General features: G+C 34.4%; 1 protein-coding gene across 1 annotated transcript in view; it reads right to left on the reverse strand.

Moving 5' to 3' along the window:
- Window positions 1-5312: 5312 nt before the first annotated feature.
- LOC148949154 (uncharacterized) overlaps window positions 5313-18722 on the reverse strand; it is a 30005-nt gene continuing 16595 nt past the window's right edge. The window contains exons 3-4 of the mRNA XM_089092850.1: window positions 10134-10324; window positions 5313-6413 (exon numbers count right to left, since the gene is read on the reverse strand). Coding sequence (XP_088948976.1) covers window positions 6252-6413; window positions 10134-10324 — 353 coding nt within the window. The 3' untranslated portion in view covers window positions 5313-6251. The remainder of the gene's footprint in view (window positions 6414-10133; window positions 10325-18722) is intronic.

Genomic DNA, 18722 nt, shown 5'->3' on the forward strand with positions numbered 1-18722 from the left:
TTTGATGACTTACAAACACTTAATATCCCTTATAAACAGCCTGAACTGAACATAAAGCGATGGCCAGGGCGATGGGCTATTTACTTCAGGCTGGTTATAAACAAGCCTGAAACCGTCTGGTAATACCCCTTAGAAACTCCTCTGCTCTGAAGTAATATAAACCAGCCTGAAGTAATAGCTGACCGCTTAGAATCTTCTCTGTTCTGAATTAATTGTATTGAAGTATTTTTAATAGTTCTTTAGGTTATACGAGGCAAAATTTAGCAACAATGTAATCAATTTGAAAGACCGGGCGACCGGTGAATGGTGTTTTCTTAAAAGTTTGTGCTAAGAAAACCTTTTCTGATTTTGTTTAATATTGATCAAAGTTCGTTAATATTAAATTGCACTGACCAGGGTTACGCAAAGGATTTTCAAATAAAAAGATTCCTAAATTTTATTAGAGGATCGTATCCAGGTCCCTGAACGACCTCCTTTACAGCATACAACAGTTTCGTCTTGATTTGTGTTGTGTTTGCACCGTCATGAGAGATTTTATTTAAAAACGAAATGTATCAGCCATGATTTTTTGTTGTTTTATCTTTGTTTTGTTTGGTATTTGTTTTTTTTTAATCTTCTTAGGTTAATTTCCAGGATACGTCAACTCTTTATTCTAATTTTCATTTCGGTACTTGTTTGTTATACCAAACATAGACAAGAAGTGAAGTTAGGTTAATCATAATGAAATATACCAAAATATGATGAAAATATAATACTTTTATAACAAAATCATAGAAACTACAACAGAGAATCTTGGAAAGCAGGCCACCCAGAACGCATTAGATTAAATACCTAACCTAAATATATTGAATATTAAATTGCAATATACCTGTATAGTAGTTTTATTCACTGAGACTAAGCTAATTATCTTCGAATGCAGACAGATAATCTGGTTTTACTCAGATCAAAACCTTGAGTGTGGTAGGTGTAATAGGCAAGTACCTTCGCTTTTTTTCTTGTTTTTTTCCCATTGATAAAGGCTTCTTGATCTTAAAGCAAAGCGTTATGACTTTTTTAAAATCATATATACATATTTTTTTTATTAAAAATCTTACACGTTTCATTTTAGCAATATAGTTTGAATCTATTTAAAAATTAAAAAAAATTCCAGATTGTTTTTTTAGAGAGCATTCTGGATGATCCTTCTTTCATGCAAGTTTATATAAATGCCTCCAGTTTCTTTGCTGTGCGAAAATAGAATTACGCTACAACAGACAAATATTGGGAAATGACATTCTGAATAAACAGGGAATGTATATACCGGCTGGGATACCAAATGGACACTTTTAGTGGCTTTTGGAGACTTTTTCACTCTGAGGGACACCGAGACACTATTGGGTCAAAAAAGGCAGCTTTTAGAAAAAAAGGACATTTTTTAGAAATTTTTCTAAATCAAAACCAAATGTCTTTATTTTCTTTTTTTTTGACTGCTCTTAATTTGTACTTTACTTTTTGGTAAGCTTTGGTAACGGCTTGGTGATTTTTCTTAGATGTTTTTGCGCCATGCGCGAACACCATTTATATACCGCATAGGAATATGACCTAAAGTTTTAACCAATGTGGTATGCTAGAACTATCGAATCCATCTTTTTCTTCTATCTTACGGTTGACGTTTGTCATCGAGTCTTTCAACTTCAAGGACCCACCTACTGCTGGTGGCAAAGTCACCAAGGCCACTGAGAAGGCTGGAAAGAAGCCTTCTCCTTCTATTTTCATCATATTTTGGTATATTTCATTATGATTAACCTAACTTCACTTCTTGTCTATGGTCGGTATAACAAACAAGTACCGAAATGAAAATTAGAATAAAGAGTTGACGTATCCTGGAAATTAACCTAAGAAGATTAAAAAAAAACAAATACCAAACAAAACAAAGATAAAACAACAAAAAATCATGGCTGATACATTTTGTTTTTAAATAAAATCTCTCATGACGGTGCAAACACAACACAAATCAAGACGAAACTGTTGTATGCTGTAAAGGAGGTCGTTCAGGGACCTGGATACGATCCTCTAATAAAATTTTGGGATCTTTTATTTGAAAATCCTTTGCGTAACCCTGGTCAGTGCAATTTAATATTAACGAACTTTGATCAATATTAAATAAAATCAGAACAGGTAAAAGGTCTTTTCTTAGCACAAACTTTTAAGAAAACACCATTCACCGATCGCTCGGTCTTTCAAATTGATTACATTGTTGCTAAATTTTGCCTCGTATAACCTAAAGAACTATTAAAAATACTTCAATACAATTACTTCAGAACAGAGAAGATTCTAAGCGGTCAGCTATTACTTCAGGCTGGTTTATATTACTTCAGAGCAGAGGAGTTTCTAAGGGGTATTACCAGGCTAGTCACACGTAGCTGATTTCGGGAACCGATTTCAGCATCAGTGGAAAAACGATAACGATAAGAAAAATGTGTTGAAAGAAAAATTTATTGCGCAAAATTTTCAAAACAAAAAGTCATGGACACAAATAGTCAACTGGAGTTTATTAATAGTTGCATGATTGATCTAAGCTTAGTTCTCAGTTTAGTTCTCAGCTCAGTAGTGGGGTCTTTCACCACAGATACCTCTGGCTGACTATTTATTTGTATCTTTTTTTTGTGATGATCATGATGAAAATCGGTGCTGATTTTGTAAATCGGCGCCGAAAACTAGAAAATTTTTCAAGCTCAAATCAACACCGATTTCTTTTAAAATCGGCGCTGATTTGGAAATCAGTTCCCGAAATCAGCTACGTGTGCCCAGCCCTTTATTGACGATAGTTATTATCAGTTCATTAGTCTAGATCTTTGACCTCTGACATCTTGATTTTGATTTTGAGTATATTGGTAATTTTGCAGTCTTTTAGGCCATTTCTTGCTTAGGTCATAAGATTATGCTCAAATCTTGATCATCAGCTACGTGTGCCCAGCCCTTTATTGACAATAAGTTATTATCAGTTCATTAGTCTAGATCTTTGACGTCTGACATCTATATCTTGATTTTGAAAATATTGGTAATTTTGCAGTCTTTTAGGCCATTTTCTTGCTTAGGTCATAAGGTTATGCTCAAATCTTGATAATCATCTTGTAGTTTCTTGTCATGAAGTCTTGTCAGTATCATTGATATGCTGTCATAGATCAAGAAAGAAAAGTACCTGAGCTTTGACATTGATTATTTGGACAGAGAGTTTTGATCACTGAGGAACGCAGACGATGCAATCCGTTCCAAAACTGGCGACAGTCCAGCAAAATTTTGGTCAGTTCTGTCTGAATATAAGAATACAGAAGGCGATTTTCTTTTTCCTACCTTGCCGAAATTCATGGGTATCCTGATGGTACTGCCACACTCAAGTGCTGCAGCAGAGAGGCAGTTTAAAACATTGGAGCCTTATGACCTTTACAATATACTTGACCTTTACATGGCCTTTACAACATGATATTGACTTTCCTATATAGGAAGGTGACTCACACCAGAAATCTTCATTTGCAATTTTTTTCAACTTTATCAATAGAAGCCGTAGTAGTTTCAAGTATTATGTCCTTTTTAAATCAATCTATTTTTCCCGCAAACTTTTTATCAACAGTTCGGTTCAGTCGCAAAAAAGTTTGTGTTTATATGAACAGCAGTTTAAGCTTCTAACATCTTTGATTGTAACGCTTAAAAAACAATACAATTTCACAGTCCTTTTTTAGATCCTAAAAGTACGCACAGAAGGGATAATCTGAAGTGAGAAAGAAGAAGGTAATAGTAAATAAAAAGCTTAGAATCTTCTATTTTTATTTTTTTTTAAAGAGATTCTAACATAGTCATTTCATCACTACTTGCATAAGGATGAAGTCTATGTCCCTCTGAGGAAAACACTATGCTACTAAAATTGTTACTTCATTAAATCAGAAGCCGTTTTTCCACAGAGTTCTAGTTTGATAAATTTTCATAATCACTTCCGGCTCAACTGCGTATAATCCCCTTCTTCAAAATGCTTCTTTTAGTCCTAGGCTGCAAACGAAACTTAGCTTCTTTTTTTCAGTGTTATGAACAACTGGTAATGAGAAACAAGTACAAAATAATATTGCGAACTTTTCACTATACAGGCTGTTTGAATATATAATAACGAAAAAAAATTTTGCAAGAGGGAGGGCTTACATTTTGTTGAAGGGGGTGATTAAATTCTAGATCATATGCTCTTTACTCTCTTGGAAAGAAATTTAGCTAGTTAAATAAAACTTTTGGGAACAGGTGAAGAACCTCACTGATTCCTTGGGTCCCATTATACTTATCTGAAGGCTAAAACATGCTTCTTTTACTTATCTTTTGAGGTTTCAATCACGACCCCCTTCCCCTTATTGCATTAGGATTGACTGGTCATCCTCCATAATGCCTGAAACGCGATTATACACCAACCTACAGAATATAATCAAACCTCAAATGGACAAGCTAAGTAGATGAAGCTTTAAAATAAATGTCTATTTTAATCGTGCATTTTATATGAACTATGCAGATCTTTGTTTAAGCTCGTTTGAGTTTATTTTCATTTTCTTTCTCACTGATAAAATCCTCCAGATGCAAAACAGAAAGATTTATTACTAATCTTATGATAAAAAATGTCACAGCTTAATACTTTACTAAGGGTTTTACCGTCTTTTAGCATTTTCATTCTATTACCTTAAAGAAGAAACCGTCTCAATTATCAACGCCATCTATGTTTCACAACACTAGCATTTTTTCATAACCATCTCAACCATTTTTTTTTTCACCGTAGCCTTAGAAAATGTCTTATTCCCAAAATTAATACTAAGAAAAAATCTTGTGCTATAGGACAGGAAGCTTTGAATCTGTTTAAAAAAAAAATTAAACAGCGAAAAATCAGAAAAACTAGCTATTGAACCAGAATTGTGTTATCTAAATAATAAAAAGCGACAAATTATCACGAACCACTCCACCGAACGAGGAAGTTCAATACTTTACTTAAATTACATCATAATATAGGACTTCGTCTATATTTTGGGTGAGGCCTTATATTTTTTCGGCAAAATTTCCTTTTTGGCAAAAAAAAAATGGAGGTATCTTAACTTATCTGGCATTCATTCTTTTACTCAATAAATTATGAGACTATGAATAATTATTTATTTTTATTTATATGGGTTTTATAATTTTATCTGTATTTATTTATATGAGTTTATAATAACATCCTAGCTCAAATTTGTTGTCCTGAATTAGGCTTATAGATATCTGCTTCTAATTTTGCATGAAAGGACTTCCAAAAAAATTATTGAAAAGATGTTGTATTTATTCTATATTAATTAATTTCGGTTCTCAGATAAAAATATTTCGGGTGTAACTTTGTTTATAAAACAAAATTGAAACAAACAGGCATTGACATAAAAAAAAAATTCTATGAAATTCAAACTTTGATTAAAAAACAGTCCATACCAAAAACGTTTATAGAACAAATATCGTTAAACATAAACAAGATAATAAATTCCAAGCCAATTTGATTTAAATCTACTTATTCATAGAATCATACCAACTTCATATCAATTCAACTTCTTATTCAATCAACTTAACTCATAATCATCTCGTATTAACTTTAATCACATAAACTTCATATTCAAATCAACTTCAAACCATGCTTTATTCATAAAGTGATTTCAAATAGTGACTAACACAGAGAGATCGTAAAAATAGCCGTCTTTAAACATTAAGTTGGGGTAAACAGTATGGGTAACTAAGAAAAGTAAAAGCTGGCACTAGTGGTGGCTAAAAAACCATCAACGCCGTCTAGTGTTCGGCAACACGAATTTTAACAACTAGACAAACTATATTAATTATTCTTATTATTAGACAGAAAGAAATTCCATGTCACCAATCGCTAGATGGCGTTGAGTTTTTTTTTTATTGTCACTCGTGCTAGTTTCCACTTTTTTAAGTTGCCCATACTTTTTTAAATTAGGTATTAAATCAGAAACAAAACTGCTTGAAGCCAGCCCATAATATAGTACAAGATTTAAAAAAATAAATTTTAAGTCAAATTAAAATAGTCAATAAATAAGAAAAATGTTTTTAGGGTACAACACTTTCTTCAATAATTAATCTGAAACTCAATCAATGCATTTAAAAAGTAGATATTTTAATTAATCTTTAATAAGCATTTGCTTTGTGCTATTCATTTTTGCATACACAGATAGTGACAGTCAAATATCATTAGTCAACACTGCTAATCAATATTATCCTTCAATAGGAATTTCGTTAATGGTGTTTAGTTTATCGTCTCCTTCTTCTTGTGAACTAACTTGTCCTGGAACCGTTGTACTTCCGTTTTCATTATTTTTGTTCTTCAAGATTTGCAGTTGTGCTTTACGTGCGCTCTGAATTCTTTGCTGAAGTGCCTATTGGGAAAAAATGAATAAATTAGAGGGGGTTGTCAAAGGGTGGTTAGTGGAGTTTAAGTCCCAATCTCGCTCGAAACCTGAAATATTCCCTACTAGTCTGATTTTTTGTTATATAATCTCTTGAAGTCTATTTTGATGTTTTAATACCCCCTAAAAAGGAGATTTGCAGCTGCTCAGACACAAAGGTCTGTCTTGACCCTTGAGAAGGAAATAAGATTTAATAAAAATATAAAAGTTGAAATCATTAGATAAAACGTAAATGAATAACAAAATCAAAATAATCCAATAATATTTCAAATTCCATTTGGGGAAATCGTAATACTCTCGTGGCGCATATGGTTTAAAATAACATACAAAGCAAATCCAGAGTTTTAGAAACAGGGTTGCCAAGAGCCTCACTCACTAGGGTTGAAATTTTGGTCCTAAAAGGTTTTTTTTGGTCTCATCTCAGTTTATATTAATGAAAATCTGCTTTTTGTTTTACCTTAATTCTTTTTCTGTGGCATGGCATAGATCTTTCAGCAGAATTTCGATAATACTGGCTTACTCTGGTTTACAAATAATAAAAAAGGCTTATTAGTTGTTGATTAGCTACAAACGTAGGAGAGAGTATATTCAGGTAAGTGAGACTCGGAATTTTGACATTTGTAAATCTAAAACAAAACCAAAATGATCAGATAATAATTATGGTGTCAGAGCAGTCCATTGGAAAAAAAAGTAATGCTTCGAGTGCAAATGGTCACCAAAATGTTGACACTTCTAAATCCAAATCTAAAACAATGTCAGTAAGATAAGATATTCCAGTGACCAGAAACAGTCCATTAGAAAAATGTTAATATTCTTTTTAAAACATATCGTTTTAAAGAGTATTCGGAACCAACCAAAAGTCTGGGAAGCTGGGCTGCCAAGATTATTACTTATTTAAATGTCAAAATTCTGATTCAAAACACTTGCTGTCTCCCCAATTTACAAAAAAAGATACTTTTGATGTCACACTAATTTTTTTGTGCGTGATAACATAACTTTTTATGTATATACAAAAAGTATATTTTCAGTAATAACTTCTTACTCTCTTTTATCGCTGGCTTATCAATAATAAAAAAAACACAATAATCGTTAACCAGCCACAGACGAAGAAGAAGGGGAGGTTCAGGCAAACCATATGTATAATATTGACATATATAAAACAAAATCTTAAACAAAATCAAAATGACTGGAAAATATTTCCAGTGCCGAAACAGCTCGTTATGAAAAATACCAACATTCTTGTGAGGCATATCGTTTAAATGATATGCAGGACCAGCCCCGAAAATATGAAGAACTGAAAAGAGAGGCAATTTGAGACAAAATTCATAATCATCTTCTTCATTCAGAGACACTTTGTCTCTGAAGACAAAACAGCCAACACCACCTAGCACTACCTAAGATTAATTCTAAAGCTAGCTAAAATCAGTGACGGATCCAGGGCGCAACCCCACTGGATTGAGTTTGGTCTAGGTTTGTGCAGTTTTCACTTAGATTTACGTGGAGCTGTCAAGTCATTCATGTCAACTGGGCTGAAAAGAATTCCCTCCCCTCTTCTCCCCTTAGTTTTTGACGGTTATTTTCATTAAAAATGCCTTTTCTTGGAATTTTCATTGAAACACAATCAGCATATTTATCCCTCTCCCCCTTAGATCTTGAACACATATTTTGTTCCACCCCTGAACTTTTTGACTTGATGTCACTGTGTCAAACAAAGAGAAATACTACAAAGGAAAGAAAACTATAATAGTAGCATACGAATTTGTCGAGGCAGAAAAAAGAATACAAATAAATAAGCGTCATTGTTATCCATCAGCACCTACCTCCCTTCCCGAAGTCCTAAGTCTGGTACTGACTATGATGTCGTCAAAGAAAATTTTAATTGTATTTTCTTTAACGTCTTTATTTTGCTTTTAAGATTCATATTTCCTCTGAAAGATTTGATTTTGTGACAACCTCACCGAAAGAACAAGATAATTATATCATTTGGATTCATTAGTTTTAGTTTCATTAATGAGCAATATAAAATTGTTTTAAAAAACGGGAAGTTTTGCTTTTTTCTACGATTTTCAACCAATGTTCAACGCAGTTTTCACTATAAGAAATAACAGAAAAAAACTCAAAAACGTAATCCGTAGATAGATCAAGCTGAATCTCAATAATAGAATAATAGCAAAGTTGTCGTTTTACGCTGAAACATTTGAACTGTAGAAGGGTGGGTAAATAACGTACCAAAACATGGGGCAGGGAAAGCGAAATTTAAGAGCCACTTTTGCCAAAATGGCACAATAGGAACATTTGTGTAGTTTTTCTTCTAAGACTGGCCTTTGCTTATAACAGTTAGCCACCCCAACCACTGAAAAAAAAAACAAGAACAAAAAAGACAACAAAAACAACAGAATTAAGAGCAATAGAATGGGTCAGCTTTCAGATAATTTCAAAATAATTTGCTGTTGCAAAAAAAAGGCCCAAATTGGCTGAATTCACATTTTAGACTCAAAATTTAAGATGTATTATCGGTCAAAAAAAGGAAGAAAAAGATACATAAGTCGACATGTTAAAAAGAATAAAAAATATCAAAACTGGTAGAATTTGTAAGGAAATTAAATCAAGTAACAGAACTACAAAGAGTGGCTAAACGATGGAAATGTGTAAAAAGTAATTAAAATTGAAACTGCTGGAATGACAACTAATTTTTGTGATGTAGGGGACAAAAGTTTTTAAGGGAACCAGAACGGGATCTGTAACTCTGATGTAATTAGGATAAAATCAAGGTTTTATTTTATTTCCGGTTATACTGGGTAACGCTATACTGTCAGCTTGTTTAACAGTTTTTAATTCCTTTTAAAACTTATGTTTTAAAAGTGGATTTAAACCCAGATTTTTCGGTTTTAAAACTCTGAAACGCTAAATAACTTGTTTCTTATGTATTTACTAAAGCTTATGGACCAGCCATGTCAATAGAAGAACTTGTGGTGGCATAGTCAGGGGTTAATTGAGGATTTATCTGAAGGAAGGGGCTACAGCCCCTCTCCCAGAAAAAAGGTCCACAGAAATTGGTCTAGTAAATTTTAATTTGAGCTTAAGATTTATTAATGAAATTCAGAATCTATGTAGATTTGGGGAAAATTTTTCTACAGCTTGAGAGTATGTTCTTAGAAAGTAGAAGGTCTTATAAATATATTTCGGGCAATTTGGAACTGATTGTTAGCCACTATTGTTGCTTTGTAATACAGCCACTGTTGACTTATTCAAAGCTGTGGTTGACAAAGATTGGGCAAACATTGACTGAAAGCTCAATTGGGACTCAAATATCAACTGAATTCCTCACTTCCGCACACCACCAGCAGTTAGAAATCTACAGGTACTTTCTGTCTTATATTTTTGTTATTTTAATTGTTCTTTTCATTTTATTTTTTGTTCTGTTTTTTTTAGCACAGAAAAATAGAAAAAAGGAAACCGTGATCATTTCATGTATTTTTCGTAATATAGGTCAAAACTCTGCAGTATTTTCACTGTGGGGAGGGCTGAGGGAAAGCTTTCTATACAGTTCCGTTTCTGTTTTTGCTTCTTTTTTTTGATATTTTAAGAATCCTCGCTTTTTGAAAGCTCACAACCTTTATCCAGTAGTATTTTGACCATTTAAAAGTATAACTTTTACATAATTTTTTTTTGCAAAGCTGAGAAAATTACCTCCAGTCTTCGTTTCTCAGCTTCAGCTTGTTTTTCTGCAATTGATTCTGGCGTTAAATTAGTTTCTTTGTCTTGGGTTAGAATCTTTTGAAGTCTTTTAGGCGGTTGAAATTTTGCTCCTGATTCACTATTTTCTTTGTCAGTCGTTTCTTCGTCAAAATCTATTTCATACGCTATACTTTCTGGCAATGCTATAATTTCAAAAAAAAGAGTCATATTAATTTACAGGAATTGCTGCAACGTTTGGAACAAAAAGAAATAGATGGTAAAAGCTCGTATTTGATATATATATATATATATATATATATATATATATATATATATATATATATATATATATATATATATATATATATATATATATATATATATATATATATATATATATATATATATATATATATATATATATATATATATATATATATATATATATATATATATATATATATATATATATATATATATATATATATATATATATATATATATATATATATATATATATATATATATATATATATATATATATATATATATATATATATATATATATATATATATATATATATATATATATATATATATATATATATAGAGTAGTGATGATGATGATGATGATGATGATGATGATAGATATATATATATATAGAGTGATAGAGAGAGAGAGAGATAGAGAGAGATAGTGAGAGAGAGAGAGAGAGGGAGAGAGAGAGAGCGAGAGAGAGAGAGAGAGAGAAAGAGAGAGAGAGAGAGAGAGAGAGAGAGAGAGAGATGAGCGATATTCGAACTGACATAGAATATCCAAGGGGGATGGGACACCCGTTTGACAAATTATTTGCACAATAAGACTAAGATACCAGCATGGGCGTACTTTGCCATCAGGTAGAGGGGTCAACTCCCCATCCAACCCAAGTTTCCCCCAGACCTTAATTCCCTCCCCCCTGAAATTGAAATTTACTTTCTACAAACAATCTTTTCAAAACTAAGATAACCCTGCATAATTCAAGTATCCAGAGAAAGAGGTCAGTTTTCTTCAGTATATTTTGCATTTATTGTAATATATGGATCATTTTTAACTTTCACTGTCATTTTCACTTGATTTGGGAAATTTGGCTCCAACTTTGCCCCCCAAGATTTTGACGAGATTTTAGCACTGGATACCAGCCCCTCAGAATCTGTACTGAACAATTAGTCCAAATCACAGACAAAAGGTATATTACACAGATCTCTATAGCACACAAATGTCCAACTGAGTAACTTCGTGGTGGCTGGTAGATTTGGTGCATGTCTCTCTTCTTTTTCTTCCAAAAATGTTTTATGAAGTATACCTCTTAAAGGTAATGTTCAAATCTGAACATTTGATCATTGTAAATAGAAATTCAAGATAACTTAAAATGAATGTGAATTAAGTATGAATTTCCATGCGATCGCTTATCAGCTTTAACTCTATGACTGTTTAATAAATATTGTTTAATACACACGAAATGATTCTTTGAACCAAATGGTCGTTTAACAAACACTGCAACACTGCCTCACAACAGAAAGCAGCATTATCATGAATGACTTCAAGGTAAACTTTCCACTTGATCACCTTTTTACTCTGTATTAGGATAAGCCAGTTCGACATTTGTATTATTTACCTTTTATGTTGTGTGTAGCTATGTAAATCTATTCCTTTAAATGAACGAAGGCTGGAAGGTAATTTCCACGTCCTCCTCCTTACTATTTTGAAGGGTATTCACAGAGTTGGAAATTTTGGGTCTAAAAATGTACTTTTGAGCCTTCACGTCCAGACCCAGAAAAACACACTGACCATACCTGTTTAACAATTGGTTTACAATATAAGAATGATATCTTACATGGATCACTCAGTCAAATGAATCTTAGTGTAATTGTCTTCAATAACTGCTCATTTGCATGAACTGTATGTATGAAACTCCATACATAGAGACTATATATATGAATTGCATGTTTTGGATGAGTGTGCCGCAGTTCGGTAGTATGTCTGTCTTCAGAAACTTAGAGGTCTGATAAAATGAGAAAAAAGGAGAATACTTTCTTGGCAAAATATTTTGTGGAATAAAGTGTGGTAAAATTTTGTTAGTATCCTCCTGTGATATATTTTCGTAAGTCAATCACGCTATTCATTAAATGTATGTCAGAAAGGTGAGCTGACATACCCTGCCTTTTTAAACCCTAACTGGTTTTACTGTCCTCCTGTGTGAAACATTAGGCCAGTAGAAGTAACTAAAAGTCAGGTTTCACCTGATTGGTTTTTCTGTGTAGAGTTTGAAGCCAGTAAAAGAAAGTAAAGTCTTCGAGTCACAATATATTTGCAAGGAGTCTGTCTGTTTCTCAGTATCTTCTACATTCTTTCTCGGTAATTTAAGGCGATTTGCTATCTCAGATGTGTTGTCAAAATTGTTGTCTTACAACACAAAATAGCTGAAAAAGGCACTTTCTTGCGGCTGAATCTGCTTTACTACAGAGGACTCTAGAACTTCTGCCTTTCTTGGAAAAAAATATAAAATTCCGGATTTTGCAGAGAGATCACTGAAACCTCCACTCTGACTTTTCAAGGCCTGTTGAAGGTGGTGGTGCAATTTTTTCAAAATTGTACCCGTTTGAAGGCTTTTACTTTTATTATTACAAAACAAGAAGAAAATAATCCAAAGGAAGCAGAAGCTTAAAGGATACTTCCAGCAAAATATTTTATGTGGAAAAGACATTTACACGAAATACGTTATCAAAAAGCCTGAGGTTATGGAAACAATCTAGCGTAATCCTTGTGAACGTGTTACTATGAGTGACTTTAAACTTAATTTTTATGACCCGTGATCAACTTTTTCTTTTGATTTTCTTTCAGCTATGCTTGCTTGTAGAACATTGCCTTCTGAATGTAATCCAACTCGTGAAACTGACATTGCTACTTCTTTGCTTATAATATTTTTCTTCACTGACCTTGGTGAAAATATCCTATACTGTTTAGTGGTATCTCAGGCCCTTTTCCTGTTATTTCCAGGTATGAGTTTTCTGATTCATTACCTAGGAAGAGCCAAAGATTTGTTTCTATAAACACAGGAGAGGGTGGAAAGCATCCAGTATTTCTTTACTAATTACTAATATTTTCATGTAATTCACCTGTTTCTTATGTTTGCTATGATTTTGTGTTTTGACAAGGTGAAACAATGTTAATTGCGAAAAAACAAAGACCAAAAAGGCACTTTTTACACACTTACCTGTCAGATAAAGGGATAGGGGACCTTAGAGAATTTTCAATGCATATAATTTAATAGATCTTTCATTTGCAGGATCTTGATTTTATTGGCCACTTTCTTATTGATGTCCTGCTTACCAGTGATAAAGCACCCGTATGTGGCCTTTTTTTCCTGGTTCACTTCTTGTTAAAGCTTTTTAATTTTAAGAATACAATCCTTTTTTAACTAACAGATAAGATTTCAATACAATAGCTGTTTGAAAAATTCACTTATTTCTATTGCTGATGAAAGTCCTCTAGGCATAGCCAGTATAACTGAGCCTGACCTTTGTTCAAAGATGACGACCTTTTGAGACCATCTAGTGGCTCGATGTAAATTAACGTGCTTTATATGTTAGAAAGACATGCTTTCTCATTTTCTCAAGAGTCTCAAAGGCGTGTCCCTACTTAAAAAAATACATGCATTAAGAAGAGGTTCTTTAAGTTGCCCAATAGAGATTGTTGTGTCCGATTCCTAGACACCTTGCTTGATGAGAAGATATCATTAAAGTGTCATATTGGCATGATTAAAATGAAAGTTTCCAAGAGTCAAGGAATCTTTAGAAAGCTAAAAACCAACCTTTCGAATAAAAGTTCGGTTTGGCTAGCCAATACCTACTTCAAACGTTGGTATTATTTACAAAAGCTTCTTTGGTTTCGTAATATGAAGGCGGAGTTAAAAAATGTCTGTGAAAAAGTTTTTACAACGATGAACTCGACTAATACAGTCAAATCAAGCCAGTTTCTATTTAGAACTAAATCTATTAAAACCCCATAGCTCTCTATAAATGGGGAGGAGGGAGGGATTCTATGTACCAACGTTTGATGTAAGTATTGTCTAGCCAAACTGAACTTTCATTTCAAAGTTTGGTTTTGGCGTCGCCTTACCTCAAACGTTGGTACATTTACTTACAAAAGCTTAGACTCCAACTGATTTGGTGGTGGGTTCCTAGATCAGCTAATATATATTTTACATTCAAAGTCAAATGTTAAAATGCATAAGCTACATAACTGTCTGAACCACGACGGAATTTATAGCATCGGTTCTAATTTCTATTCATGAAGGTAATGCTGTCTGGGAGTAGTCTCTGAAAACCAGCCAGTAGCATCCGTTATATCAGCAAGTGGCACTCATTTTGAAAGCATCTATGACGCCGCCATGGATCTTGTGTCGTGTACATCTTCTTTGGCTAGATCATATGTTATAGTTCTGGCATGTTATATTCAAGAAGAGATAGTTCTTGCTGCCACCTCTCGTAGTGTTATTTTTGAAAAAGGAATAAAGAACCTTTTTCACCCACTTCTGATCACTAAGTTAGGTGTTCGCTGTGCGTAGGTCGATATTATTCTACTGGGCCCAAGGCTGGATCTACATCTAGCATGGGCAAAATGGTAAGAAAAAAAATCTTATGAAGCTTCAGGGTTGGGTTTTTTTTTTGGGGGGGGGGGGGGAGTCTAAACAAAGTGAGAAATCTGAGAGTTACTAAATTATCCAAATCTTGTGCTGTGCGGAATGAAAAGGCATGAATTTTACTTCTTTTACGACCGGCTGCTATGGCAGTAATGAATACCGCCTGAAGAGTAAGATCTTTCAATACTGATACTTGGCAAGGCAAGAAATCGTGAAGATTTAAATTCTTTAGGACAAGGCCAAGACCCCAGGTAGGAGCATCCTGTTGAGTCCGTGGTGACTCGTGCCAAAAATTATGTATAATTTTCGTCAAACAAGTATCTTTACTGATACCTGCCCTGTAGCTAGAACTAGTGTTCCCCATATTGCTGCTTCCTATCCTTCTATTGTTAATGAGGCAAGGTTTCGACTATTCTTTAGATATATCATGAATTCCGCTATTGTCTACACCAACCCACAAACCCTTGACGTTTTCCATTGTAGAAGTCAATGATATATCGCTGAGGCCAGGCAATTGCACGGCAGATTTCTTAGAAATCCCCTTTATTTCGAGTCCAAACTTGATATCTCCTAGCCGTGTAAATTTCAGTTGCTCAGTGTTGAGTAGCAAAGTCCACCTTGCTAGAAAAGATTTGTCTGATCCTCGTGGGATACAGAAAGTCTATTTGCAGGTTGATAAGGTTCGTGTGCTATGATTGGTGAGGCCAACTCAGAGCAATTCGTGTTATTTGGCAGTTCAAAGACTATTGAACCTTCTTCAAAACAATTAGAATCAGGGTGAATAGAGGAAAGGCATAGATATGTTTGTTCGACCGATCGTGGACTAGCGCATCTCTGCTGATCGCCAGAGAATCTGAAACTAGTGAGAAATACACGTCAATCTCCCATTTTAATCGAATCGCAAATAGATCAACATCTGGCAATCCATATTCTTTTGACAGGGCTCTGAAGACACTCTCGTTGAGGTTCCATTCCATGGACAGATCTTTTCCTTCTCATGACAGTGTGTTGGCTACTACATTGAGTTACCAGGTAATATGCCTTGCCCTCAACTGAATTCAGCACGTTTTTTGGTTGACAGCATTTGAAAAGTTCAGGACCATCGTAATCTCAAGAAGCTTTACGGATTCCTGCTCTAGAGAGAAAGAATGGGTTTCACCCTCTTTTTGATTGTAATTAACTCTTGTCGAGTTATCTGTCGCTACCATGACTACCTCGTTTCTTAGTTCCTCTGCAAAGGCATTGATTGTGTTGGTTATGGATCTCATTTCAAGGCAATATATATGAAGAGATTTCTCTTCTGGAGATCAAGTCCCCGAAGTGTATCAATATGGGTTCTTTAGATACCCATCCCAACCGTAAGTTGAGCTGTCAGTGAATATTGTTTGTGAAATGATAGGAGCTTGAGAGGAAAGCCTTAACTAAATCAATCTTTGTTCAGCTATGGTGAAAAGGCTTCTTTCATCTTTGTCGTAATCAGGATGTTTGAATGTTTGTTGTTCCATAACCTGTCCCACAACCAGAGCAATAGCAACTATCATTTCCTGAGATGCAGTTTATTGAAACGAATTGCTCTTGAGCCTCCATTGAGGATTCCAATCAGCCTCATCAGTTTTCTTATTGAATTATGCGGTTTTTCTAGGGCTTTCCTGATTGCATATATCAAGTTCTGATGTTTTTAATGGGTTAGGTACACACTCTTGACCTTCAGGTCTACCTGAAACCCGAGAAATAGGATCTGCCACATATGTTGCAATTCTGATTACTCACTCAGCAAGAGCTCAAGTCTGCGTGGGAGAATCATAATGGTCTTTACATTGTTCTGTACTACCGACTTTTGGTAGATGTGCCGAAGCCAGCAGTCCATGTAAGCATGCAGTTAGATGGCTTGAAAAAGGCAATAGCTCACGATGGAACCAATTACGTGGCAGAAAACGGCTGGACATGCGGCTAGCCCAAAGAGGAGCACTTTGATCTGATAGATTTGGTTTTGAAGATGAACCGTAGGTGTTTCCAATGGCTCTTGTTAATACCGATTTCTTAGTAGGCGTCTTTAAGATCTATTGACGCTGTCTAGTTTGGTTTCCGCTATGCAGGTAATATTGTGGCCTCGTTCACCATTTTAAAAGTTGTCACGTTCAAGAAATTATTTTATGCAAGATAAATTTGTTCCTGGACGCCAACCCTTGTTTTGCTTTTTCGGAACAGAAAATTCTGACTGTAAATTCTTGGAGACGACTGAGTTTGGACTTCTTTTATTACACTTTTCTCGAACACCACGTCAATATCTGATTCCAAAATTAGCAATTGATTGCTTGAGATATTTCATCCATTATACTTGATAAATATTATACATTTCATTCGTCATACTAGAGTAGGGTGTTATTTCTGTTTTTGTTTTTTTTGAAGTTCAGACTGTAGCCCTCTTTGATAACGTTGAGGACGAACTTGTCGTCTGTTATGCTTTTCCAGTTTCCTATAAAGTGAGAAAAACGATTTCTTTCAGGAAGAGGGTTTTGAGATGATACCACGAACACATCATTGAGTGTTAGACTTTTTCTCCCTCGAATGTGTCGGGCTGAAGTGAAGGTATGACTTTTTTCTCTTTTTTTTATTAAAGCCTTCCCTCCCTTGCTAGGAACAAAATGGTTGTTTTACTTCAAAACTTGGTTTCTTTTGGATTGGGCCATGGTAGTTTCAACAGTCTTGTTGCAGTTCATATTCCCTCTTTACTGGCCGCTTATAATAATCCATTGAAGGGTTGGAAAACTGTCTAATTTCAACTCTGCATCACCTGTTCTGTGAGTTAGCTCCTTAAAGCCGCCAAAAAACAGGAACTCCCTTTCCAGAGATAATGATATTAGTTCATTCTTAGTCTCATTAGCCAAGTCAGAAATCCATTTCAAGACAGCATCTCCTCTCATGAGCATCAAATTTGAGTACGTTCTAGAAGAATATTTAAAAGATGTTGCTGATATCTATTGACAAATTCCAAAAACTTTATCGGTTTTGGGATAGTGTCAGGAAAGACGTTCTCTGCCTTTAACAGTCTTATGAAATTACCTAACTTGAGGCTTGAGGTCACTGTATGATAGGATGCTCATAGCCACTTGTATAGAAGACTCTAAGGTCAGAAATGACTTTCCTTCAACTGATATGAACTTTTTGTTCTCTATTTGTCCAGTTAATAACACTAAAGTGAACTTTTTGTTGACACATGGAGCCTGTGAAGCTAAAGGTGCGTCGTGACATTTATAAGCTTTCACTCGGTGCAGGATGCTGAGAGGGTCAAAGAAAGTACCGGATTTTGAAATGACATGTTCCTCAATGCTATAAGTATATACTTTTTATCCAACTATAAAATATTTATAATTAGACGCTAGAACTAAATTCAGCTGCAATCACCAGAACAACTTACCTCAAGCCAGAACAGACCTATAGGCAAACGCTGTAAGCATTATGACACTATGTAATGAGGGTCTATACGTAAAAGGCATCGTGAACTTATTTAATGGTGGCCTGTATTCCCAACGCTTTATGACCTTATCTAATGACGGTCTGTACTCCCAAGGCGTTATGACCTTATGTAATGACGGCCTCTATACCCAAGGTGTTACGGCCTTATGTAATGTAGGTCTGTACTCTCAATGCGTTATCACCTTATGTAATGACGACCTGTACAAGGTATTTTGACCTTATGTAACGATGTTCTGTACACCCAAGGCGTTATAAATTTATGCAATGTGGCCTGCACACCCAAGGTGTTATGACTTTATGTAATCATAGCCTGTAAATCCAATGGTGTTATAACCTTATGTAATTCCGGTCTGTACGCAAAAGGGTTTATAATCTTATGCAATGACGGCATTTACATCTAGCGTGTTATGACCTCATGTAATGAGTATGATACCATATCATA

The sequence above is a fragment of the Artemia sp. Qi Xiang Cuo genome, chromosome 8, assembly GCF_049724085.1.
Source record: "Artemia sp. Qi Xiang Cuo chromosome 8, ASM4972408v1, whole genome shotgun sequence".
Classification (NCBI taxonomy): Eukaryota; Metazoa; Arthropoda; class Branchiopoda; order Anostraca; family Artemiidae; genus Artemia; species Artemia sp. Qi Xiang Cuo.